The sequence below is a fragment of the Meleagris gallopavo genome, chromosome Z (genome assembly GCF_000146605.3).
Source record: "Meleagris gallopavo isolate NT-WF06-2002-E0010 breed Aviagen turkey brand Nicholas breeding stock chromosome Z, Turkey_5.1, whole genome shotgun sequence".
NCBI classification, from domain to species: domain Eukaryota; kingdom Metazoa; phylum Chordata; class Aves; order Galliformes; family Phasianidae; genus Meleagris; species Meleagris gallopavo.
The window spans coordinates 7,974,546-7,984,984 of NC_015041.2; the positions used below are offsets into that span (position 1 = coordinate 7,974,546).

The window sequence follows — 10,439 nt, forward strand, 5'->3', positions numbered from 1 at the left end:
GGAAGGCTGAGGGAGACCTGGGGGCGGCCTGTCTGTGTCTAATGGGGGAATGTAAGAAAGACAGGGATAGACTTCAGCAGGCTGTTGCATCATGCTCAGCTTCTGACATGTTCCCACATTAGATCACTATTTCCAAATTGGAATGAGATGGATTTGAAGGGTGGATTATTTGATGGGTGTGGAATTGGTTGAATGGTTGCAGCGAGAGGGTTTTGGTCAATGGCTCTATGTCCAGGTGGAGGCCAGTGACTGGAGTGCTCCCAAGGATCCATCTTGTGACTGACATTCTTTAACATTTTTATCAACCACATTTAATTCACCCTCAGCAAGTTTGCTGATGACACCAAGCTGAGCAGTACAGTTTTTATGGCAGAAGGAAAGGATGCCATTCAGAGGACCTGGACACACTCAAAAAGTGGGCCAATGTGAAACAAATGAGATTGAACAAGTACTGTGTTCAGATTTAGGCACTCACTACAAGAAAGACATCGAGGCCGTGGAGTGTGTCCAGAGAAGGGCAGCGAAGCTGTGAGGGGTCTGGAGCACAGGGCTTATGAGGAGCGGCTGGAGGAGCTGGGATTGTTCAGTGTGGAGAAGAGGAGGCTCAGGGGAGACCTTACTGCTCTCTGTAACTACCTGAAGGGAGGTTGTAGTGAGCTGGGGGTCGGCCTCTTCTCTCGTGTAACTGGTGATAGGACTAGAGGGAATGGTCTCCAGTTGTACTGGGGAGATTCAGGGTGGACGTTAGGAAATACTTCTCCAAAAGAGTGGTCAGGCAGTGGAACGGGCTGTCCCGACCCTGGAGGTGTTCAAGGAACATTTAAACATTGTGTTGAGGGACATGGTTTAGTGAGAACTATTGGTGACAGGTGGATGGTTGGACTGGATGATCTTGTAGGTCTTTTCCAGCCTTGGTATTCTATGATTCTCTGATCCTGTAAGTGCAAGGTGTTGCACTTGGGTCAGTGCAATCTCAGGTGTGTACACAGACTGGGAAAAGAACTCCTTTAGAGCAACGCTGCAGAGAAGGACTTGACATGAAAGATTTAACATGACCCAGTCCTCCCCTACTCTGCCCTCATGAGCCCCACCTGCAGTACTATGTAAAGGTCTGGGCCCTCAGCACAGGAGGGATGTGGAACTACTGGGGCTGGTCCAGAGGAGGGCCACAAAGATGTTCAGAGGGCTGGAGCACCTCTCCCACAAAGAAAGGCTGAGTGAGTTGGGCTTGTTCAGGCTGGAGAAGAGGACCTCTCATTGCATCCTTCCAGTACCTGCAAGGAACCTACAGGCAGGAGGGGAACTGATTTTTACACAGTCTGATAGTGATAGGATAAGGGGAAAGCTCTAAACTAAAAGGAGAGATTTAAGTTAGATGTCAGGAGAAGATTGCTCACTAAGAGAGCAGTGAGGCCATGACACAGACTTTCCAGAGCAGCTGTGGTGCCCCATCCCTAGAGGTGCTCAAGGCTGGGGTGCATGGGGCCCTTACCAGCCTGAGCTGGTGGGGGCAACCAGCCCATGGCAGGGGTTGGGACTGGGTGGGATTTGGGGACCCTTTCAACATAAGCCATTCTATGGTTCTATGAAATGACACCAAGCTGCCTGGGAGGTTTCCAGGGCTGGCTCCATGACTGGTTAATCAGCAGTAAGGCTGATTAATGGAGTAAAAGCTGGATTCCTTAGTTAGTTGTCACTTTTACTCTAAGCCCACATCTCTTGTGATGGCTGCACTGAACTGGTTTTGGGGAGGTGCCCTTCATCCCTCACCTGTCAACCCCTTGCTGTCTCCCTGTGGACACTGCAGTGGGACATCCCACCCAGGGCCCTGCATTCACACTGGGAGCACGGTGCAGTGCAGCTTCCCAAACCCTCATCCACGGGTGCCATGGCTTGAGTTCAGCTGAGTGTGTGGGTGGTGGCACAGTGCTGGCCACCCTGGGGACACCGTGCCCATGTCACACTGCTGCCTGCATCCCTACCACCTGTGCCCATTGTCTTCCCTTGTAGGACTGAAGAATGGGTGCCAGGACAGGAGTGTCTGTTCCTCGCCAAGGAACAAGCCGTTCACCCTCACTGGCCATCACCACAATAACCACATCCTGATCCAAACAGGCAAAGAACAAAAACAGCTGTGAAAGCCGTCACGCTTTCTTAGAGGCTGCTTTTATTGCTGTGACCTACTGGCATCGCTCTTTAAGCTTATACAATGAGCTGCCTACAGGCTTTCATTCAAAGGCTGGGAAATTTGGTGTTACTGTGTTGCTGGACAATTCCACTATTTTCTTTTCTTACTTTTCAAGCACTTCAGTTAAAATTGTATCTTTAAGAGTCAGCTTTTGGAAGGGTCCATGTGGACATGTCTGTAGGCTGGCGTGGTTTTGGTTACTTTGGGCAACCAAAGAGAAGTCATTTTCTCCACTGTTTGTGGAGAAATGATTCCCAGGGCTGACTCAGCCACAGGGCTCCTCCTGGCTCCTGCCTTGCTCAGCACCCTTATCTGAGACTTGCCAACAAATCCACCTTCAAGATACAAGATGCACCACTGGGCTCAGTGATGCTTGTGGGTCCCTTCCAACTTGGGATATTCTGTGATTCTGTGACTCTAAAGGTCAGTGGTAATGGCAGTGTTGTAGGTTCTATTCTGCTGGATTAAGCCTGTCCATGTGTGAATGAGCTGTACCTGAGCAGCCAAAGTGAACTCAGCAGCCTTGTGGGAAAGGGAAATTTAATGTGCAGCCAATTCCCAGAAAAAGGCAAAGTAAACACTGGGGCAGGAATTTCCTACAGAAGAGCAGCCAGGAAAGGCCAGCCAGGCACGGCTGCTGTCACAGAGTGGGGAGTGAGCAGCAGGAGCACAAGGGCTGGGAAATCCATCAGGAAATGAACCATAGGATGTGGCCCCTCATGGAAGTGCAGTGTTGGTGGGTCTGCCCACCAGAGTGATGGTAACAAGTTGACACTGACTGATGGTAACAAGTGGCACTGAGGTGGCACTGGGGCAGCTGTCCAGTGCAATTCTCAGCAGTATGAGCAGGGATCAGTTCGGTAATCAGAGCTCAGAAGTGAGTCTGAAGGGAAAGAGAAACTGACCACAGCAGCCAATTTTCTGTTTCCCTTACAAGAAAAATAGGGAGTGCTTTCTGACATGCAGGTCACCATGAGGTTGCGGTGTGATGAATGCAGAAGTAAAACACTCTTATTTTAACAGACCCCTGGAATGTTGCGAAGGAACATATGAGAAAATGCAGTGCAAAGCAAGTTACATCAGCCTCCCTGGCCAGCAAAAAATGTAACAGAAGGGGAAGCATGAAAATACACAAGAAAAGCAACTGTAAGACCCCAGGACAATTGCAATATTCGTTGGCAATAAACTATAACATCCAAGATATTCAGGGAATGCTTGTTTTTCCATAAACAATATTGTTTCCTCCAACAAAAGCCAATTTGTTAAAACAACAGTGAACCTGCACACTAGCTCTGAGCAAAAGGAACCCAGGTACAGGTGGGATTTGTGCTCTTCGCTGCCTTCTGAGTGCATTGGGGTCTTGGGGCAGGTCTGAGCCATTGGGTCTGCAGCAGGCACCCTGAGCCTGGCTGCACACAGGACTGAACTGTAAGGAGCACATGTTGTATGCCTGCAGACCCTTGCAGTCTGGTCCCAAAATAGTATGCAGGATTGAGCAAGGTGAGGAAGAATGGGATGGGACGTGGGTACTGCCATTCCCAGATGGGCATTAATGATGTCATTCACCATGTGTATGGCTCTGCTGTGATCAACAGACAGCACAAGAGTGACCAGAGAAAAAGGGATTTTCCCCAGCTGAACATCCTGCTGCCAGCTTCCTTGAAGGGTCCTGCACAAACATGAGACGTAAGCAAGGAGGGTCAGTTTCAGCACATTATTTTGGAAATATGTTTGCAACCAGGAACAGCAAATGTGGGCTCACCCAGATTGCATAACACTGGGCAGAGTCACTGATGGGAGCAATAAAAAGGCGAGAGAGCGTGCAGGAGGGATGAGTCCTGCCAGGAGCGCACCCGGCTGTCCACCTGCTGCAGACATGGTGCACGCAACCTCCTCCCTGCTGCTGCTGCTGCTCAGCCTGGCTCTGCTGGCTCCCGGACACTCTGCCAAAAAGGTAACGGGATGGAGCTGGGAGTGGGTGCCCCTAGGTGCCCACCCCTGCCTCCTGCCTGGCACTGAGTCCTCCTACTTCATCCCAGTGCTTGCTGACTGGGAAATGGATCAACGACCTGGGCTCCAACATGACCATCGGGGCTGTGAACAACAGGGGCGAGTTCAGTGGCACCTACCACACAGCTGTAACAGCCACATCAAATGACATCAAAGAGTCACCACTGTACGGGACCCAAAACAACATCAACAAGAAGACCCAGCCTACCTTTGGCTTCACTGTCAATTGGAAGTTTTCAGGTACTTCTCCCCCAGCCTCCCTGCAATGTTCCTGCTCCTCTGCTGCCCTTCCCTGTGACATCCCCTTTGCACTCCTGCCCTTCTCCACAACATCTCCAATGCTCTCCTGCACTCCCAACAGTGCCTCAGTGCTCTCCTGCACTTTCCTACAGTGTCCCTGATGATCTCTCCTCCTCTCTGTGGTGTCTCTGATGATTTCCTAGCCATACCTGTAGTCCCTCCAATGATGCCCTGCCTCTCATGGCCCTGGTGCTGCCCCATCCCCTACTGTGTTCCCAGCAGCCCCATCACTTCTCCCAGAACTGCTGGGCTGCTGTCACCTCCTGGTCCAAGGATCAGGGGAGGTGCTGGGGATGTCCCCAGTGGGCAGGGACTACTCAGACAAGTTGTCTCCAGGGCAGAGGGACCATGGCGCTGGCACGGCGCTGCCCTGTGTGGAGCTCATGACTCCACTCCACTCATCTGCCCTTTTTCCCACAGAGTCCACCACTGTCTTCACGGGCCAGTGCTTCATAGACAGGAATGGGAAGGAGGTCCTGAAGACCATGTGGCTGCTGCGGTCAATCGTTGATGACATTAATGATGACTGGAAAGCCACCAGGTGAGCCCAGGGCAGGAGAACATCGTCCCAGGCAGTGACCTAGTGGCTGTGCACTTCCCACCTTACATCTCCCCTCTGTCCCCACAGGGTTGGCATCAATGTCTTCACTCGCCTGCGCTCAGTGAAGGAGTGAGGATGGCTCTGCGAATCCCACATCAGCAACAATGCTGCAGTGCTGACGCTGCTTGTGACATTCCTCCCAATAAAGCTTTATATCAGACACACTGTGGCTCTTGCAATGTCCCTTTGGGCTGCACTTCTGGCTCCCATATCCCCCGGTCGCATCCCAGTTCCTCTCCCCCCACCTGTCCCACACCCCATGGCGAGGCAGTGCCAGCAATGACACTTGTATCACCACATCCCCTGTGCTACCACAGGTACTGCTCAATGCCTTTGAGACTGCACACATTTGGGAAGTGTGTTGGGAAGGAAGGTTAGGAAGTCAAAAGGGAAGAGAAGACGGGCCGTATCTGCTAGTGTGTGCAGGGGCTGTGTGTGCATGGGCCCACAGAGCACAAAGGGAGGGCTCCAAACCCCAGAGCGTGCAAGGAAAGCTGTCAGGGACAGCTCTGCCAGGAGCTTGCAGAAATAGCACACTTCCTGTTCCTCTGCCTTGCAGGAATAAAACGTGAGCCTCTTTGATCGAAGGGCTCATTCCTGGCATTTTTATCATCGCTGCCCCTCATCCCACAGTGGGAGGTCCAGGCTGCATTTCCCTTCCCCTGCTGGCTTACAGCCGCTTGCTGTGGCACAGAAGTGAGAACAAAGAAAGCAAGGAGGAAAAACAGCAGTACTAGGGTAGAACAGGCTATGAAAGCAGATCAGCGAGCCCTAAAGCCCCCTACTATTCTACCCAGTACAGCTGTGGGTGTCGAAATGCTCCAGACTCTTCAGCTCAGTATCTTTCTGCACAGAAGGGTTGTGCTGGCTGGTGTGGCCAACACACTGTGCCAGCAGCGTCAGGTCCAGTGCTTTCTAAGCAGAGCCCCACACTCCTGGCCCCAGAGCGACTGTGGTGTCTGCTCCCAGCACTGCTGGCAGCACCACCCGCTTTGCTTTCGGATCACTCAGAGGGATTTGGGGTAGAGCTGGGCCAGCACCAGGGGCTGCAGGTAGCATCAGTGCCATTACGCATCTTAGCTTTTACTTGTGAAAAAACACAACAAAATTCAGCCAAGACTCCTACACCTCCCCACCACTGAGCAGGGCTCCTGGGGCAGGAGGTGCAGTGACTCCCAGGGTGAACATGGCTGCCTTCCCAAGGCCAGACTGAGGTACTGCTCTGAGCTAACAGGATGAGGCAGCTCATCCTGTTAGAAGCATGCTATTGTCAGTTCAGAGACATGGCCCAGTCTTGAGACATCCTTCTTTACTTTTTCTCCTCCGTGATGAAATCTGGCATACACTTCGACTTCTTGCCCATCTGCACAAGGAACTTTTCATACAAGCATGTGCTGCTTGCCTCTCCGAGTTCCTGCACCCCAAACCCTGTGCAGGGCTTAGCAGCCTGAACTCCACAGCCACTGATGCCTCTTTGGATCCAGTGATCCCGCCTGACTCCAATACATAGCCTTGAACTAGCAACCATCACTTTCCTAGCAGGCAGGGCCCTCCCCATTCCCCCCAGCAATGGGGCTATTGCACCACTCCAGACTCGCAGCCTTCCTGCAGTTGTGCAGTTCTTCCTTATGAAAGCAGAGGTGGGGACAGACAGCAGTTACTTACAAGGGAAGCTGCTCAGTTCCGTTGTGGTAACAGCATTTCTGTGTAGCATGGTGCTGTGAGCACTGTCACTGTGCATGCGTGCTGGCAACATAAATTTGTCCTGAACTATTTTGAGGATATTTGCATGCCCCTGGCCTCTGCTGGGCTGGGAGCAGGGCTCCTGCACTCAGGGTTCTTTCACAATGCTCCCAACCCCTTGCACAGCCCCCATCCTCCTCTGGTCAGCCCAGCCCCAGATTGAAAAGACCATGAAGTGCACAGTTACACAGAGGACACGTTTTATTTTCCCATCATTAACAAGGAAATGTCAGTTGCTTAGATCTAAAGTAGGACAAAGAGATATGCTCAACAGGTACCACTCAACAGTACTCCAGGAAAGGCCCTAGTGCAAAGCGCTTCTGCTCAGCCTCACAGAGCAACCAGAGCCAGCAAAAAGCCTCACTGGTCACCTGAGTTGCAGAAAGGAAAACCTTCAGAATAACAGGCTCTGCTGCAGTTAGTAGTCTAGCAGAAAGCTTCCTCATCTCCCTGAGAGGCAGAAGCCCAGCTCCCAGAGCTTTAGGAGAGGAGAAGCTCAGGCCTCTGTGACAGAACGAGCATGCACAACTTGGAAAGAACTCCCCATCATCTCCTCTAGCTAAACCAAAAGCTGCACCCATGGCTCAACAGTGAACAAGAACACAGGAAGTGCAGGGTCTGTTGCAAGGGCAGGACCACTCCCTGTCAGGGCACTAAAGATCAGCATCACACTGAGAAATCACAAATCACTGTAGGACTAAAGATAAGGGACAAGGGACATGCGGTTGTGGCCACCAGATGCAGTAAGAAGCGCAGGACCCAGCCTGTTCACTTCCACCTGGGCAGGAAAGAAGCGAGGCAATGGCATTCATCAACAGCAGCCTGCAGGTACTCACACCTCAGGCCCAGATGCTTTCAGCTTCCAGGCCAGAGCCCATCCCCAGTGAGTCTGAAGGCTTGCCCAAGGCTGCAGGGAACAACGCTCCCTGAGCTTCCTACCACATCTTGGATAGGAGCCTCTGTTACAGATACACAGAGCAGAGTGTAAGGACAGATCATCTACTAAAATAATTCCTCTCTAAAATGATTCCTCCGAGCTGACAGCAATCAGGAAACTGTATAAAAGCATTTGCTTTTACAGATTATCTGTTAACATACTTCTGGCTGACCCTCCCCAACAGAGTGCCCAGCCTCATCCTGTCAGGCAGCAAGAAGGGGATGGTCACATCTCATCGGTGTGGTGCTGCTGGATGACAACACTGGTGGTGTGCTCCACCCACTCCTGACTCTCATCTTTCCATGATGCCAGCACCTCCGACTGCAAGGCGTCTCTCTGGGAGTGCTGCTCCTGCGGCTGGGGAGGGCCCCGTTCAGAGCCTGCTGTCACAGGAGGGTCAGAGGATGAGTTGCTGTTGAACGCAGATCTCGGATCAGGCTTGGGTGGACTCTGCCCCTCTTCCCGTGACTGATTGAGGCTGCCCAACAGTGAAGTGTCTTCAGGCTCTGGACTGAACCTCTCCAGTACAACTTCCTCCTGCACAGCGGGTGCTGCCTGCCAGACCTTGTTTGGGAACTCACGAATCTGCCGTGACAGAACTGCAAAAGAGAGAGAGCCAGCTTCAACACTCCCACCCTGAGAGCAGGATGCATCAACCTCTCACGGTCCTGCAGGTCAATACAGAACCTGCGAGATAAACTCAAATTGTTCAGTTGGGGCTGCCTGCTCCCAGTGTGGCACAGAAAGAACATTGCACAGCTGCCAGCCATTAGCACAGCCTGTGTTGCAAGCAACAGAGGAACTCTGCAGTTCTGGTGGTATCACCCCTAGCCCTAGGTGAGAGGAACAAAGAATCTGGAGACAGGCTAAGAAAGGGAAGGAAAACCAAACTTGCTCATCTCAGGCAAGGGGCTCTTGGGTTGGAAGTGCCCCAAAGTTCAGGCTGTCTCTGTGGGAAGTGCTCTGTTCTTGCAGACAACGTTTTTCCTGCAATCATGCTTGGGGAACTCACCTCTGAACTCTGGCTGTGGCCCTTTGTTGCCAAACGAGTAGAGGCTGGGTGAGAGAATGAGGCAGAAGGAAACGACAAGGACCTGAAAACAAAGAACAGCAAAATACATGAATAGGCATCAAGAGCTGCAATAAATGCTTGCCTGCCAAGCTTATGGGGACAGCAGAGACCCCTCCATCACGAACACTGGGGCTGAAGACACTCACCATGATGCAGGTGCTTGCTGTGGTAGTTTTGGTTGTGGACTGTCTTACCAAGGCCTGCAGTTTACGCAGCTGCTCCAGCAGAGACCTGCAGGATAGCAAACAGGGCAGGTTAATGCAGCAGCTGAGGCATGAACTGTGCTCCCCTCCTTCACAGTCAGTGACAGAATACAATCCTTGCAGAGGAACAACCTTCCCCATCACATCTCCTGCCATGTCATATAACAAAAACTCACATGTTCTGCTTCTGCAGGAGCTGCACCTTCTTCTGCAGCTCATGGTTTTGGGCTGTGCAAGCTGCTACCCTGCCCAGGACAGACAAACAGCAAGGGAGAAAACAGAAAGGTTTTAATTTGTTAGACAACACAGGGACTTCTCTTGCATCCCTTTTCATGGGATCAGCCACCGCCCCTGAGTGGCTGGGGCAGATGGAAGCACTTCTGGAATCTACTGGACATCAAGTGGAGCAAAACCCAGAGACCATCCCTCACACAGGACATGGGGAAAAAGGGCGGGGAGGAAGATGAAGTCTTTGCTGTGTCCCTCAGGAAAGCGCCATACTAATCTGTAAGGATGCTTGCTCCTGGCAGCACAGCAGCGTTCAGAGATACCAGTCTGTACTGCAAACTAGCCTGACACGGAGAACATGCTGCACCTAGCAGGTCAGCACCTGACTCAAAGTGAGCAGCCTCTGGGTCTTCTCCAAGTACAAGAGAGCAGGCAGACTACGCCACAAGCTTCTGACCTCCCTCCATGGTCTGCTTATTTTCTGCGCACAGTGGCAAGACCTCAGCAGTAGCACAGCACAGGTACTGTGTGCTCATACCTGTTCTCCAGGCCATCAACATAGATCTTCTTCCTGAGACGACTATCCTGGGCTGACTGCTTGTTCCGGATCTTCCGACGCACTTTCTTCAAAAGTCGCTCCTCAGCCTGCAAGAACCATTTCTCATTAGCAGCCAGCCCTGGATGAAGGCAATCCAGCCCTTACAAATCCTGTGTAGCACTCGGCCCTGCTTAGAGAAGCAGAAAGCAATGTACTTTTGTCCTCTGTCCCTTTCAAACCATTGAACAAACTGCACAGGTTGCACAGCAAACTCTGGTCTGCTGATAAGACTGGCAATTTCATAGCGTACCAGAGGACTGGGTCACATTGGAAGGAGATGGAAAACACACAACTCAGGAAGCACCAAGTAAGCAGGATGAAAAAGGCTGAAAGCACTGGTGGTGTAGGAGAGCACACTGTCCCACCACCAAGGCATCATCCTGCATTTTCAGCACTGAAGAGCTGAAGGAATCCAAGTCTGCTTGGGAGTTAAAGGCTGCAGTGAGGACTCACTTTGGTCAGTGGCAGACAGGTTGGTAAGGAAACACCATCCTTCTCCAGAAGCTGTCTCTCCTCCTCAGTCAGGACCAGCTCTGGGAAGTTGGACTGAAAGAAAAAA

The 10,439-nt window shown here is 51.8% G+C and overlaps 2 protein-coding genes across 2 annotated transcripts; one reads left to right on the plus strand and one right to left on the minus strand.

Moving 5' to 3' along the window:
* The first annotated feature begins 4,012 nt into the window (after nucleotides 1-4,012).
* Nucleotides 4,013-5,261, plus strand: LOC723980 (avidin). The gene is made up of 4 exons (XM_003213390.4): nucleotides 4,013-4,142; nucleotides 4,228-4,438; nucleotides 4,919-5,039; nucleotides 5,127-5,261. The coding sequence occupies exons 1-4, from the start codon at nucleotides 4,020-4,022 to the stop codon at nucleotides 5,170-5,172; spliced, it is 501 nt and encodes a 166-aa protein (XP_003213438.2). The 5' UTR covers nucleotides 4,013-4,019; the 3' UTR covers nucleotides 5,173-5,261.
* Nucleotides 5,262-7,025: 1,764 nt separating this feature from the next.
* CREB3 (cAMP responsive element binding protein 3) lies at nucleotides 7,026-10,432 on the minus strand (the record flags this gene model as incomplete). Its single annotated transcript, XM_010725273.2, has 6 exons — nucleotides 7,026-8,378; nucleotides 8,792-8,873; nucleotides 8,998-9,082; nucleotides 9,231-9,299; nucleotides 9,821-9,927; nucleotides 10,334-10,432. Coding segments are annotated over 6 exons (816 nt in total), but the record flags the coding sequence as incomplete, so codon positions are not given.
* Nucleotides 10,433-10,439: the final 7 nt, after the last annotated feature.

Coding starts and splice junctions, on each gene's coding strand:
- LOC723980 (XM_003213390.4), top strand. CDS start 4,020: ATGAGTCCTGCCAGGAGCGCACCCGGCTGTCCACCTGCTGCAGACATG. Junction 4,143..4,227: donor CCGGACACTCTGCCAAAAAG/GTAACGGGATGG, acceptor ACTTCATCCCAG/TGCTTGCTGACTGGGAAATG. Junction 5,040..5,126: donor GATGACTGGAAAGCCACCAG/GTGAGCCCAGGG, acceptor CTGTCCCCACAG/GGTTGGCATCAATGTCTTCA.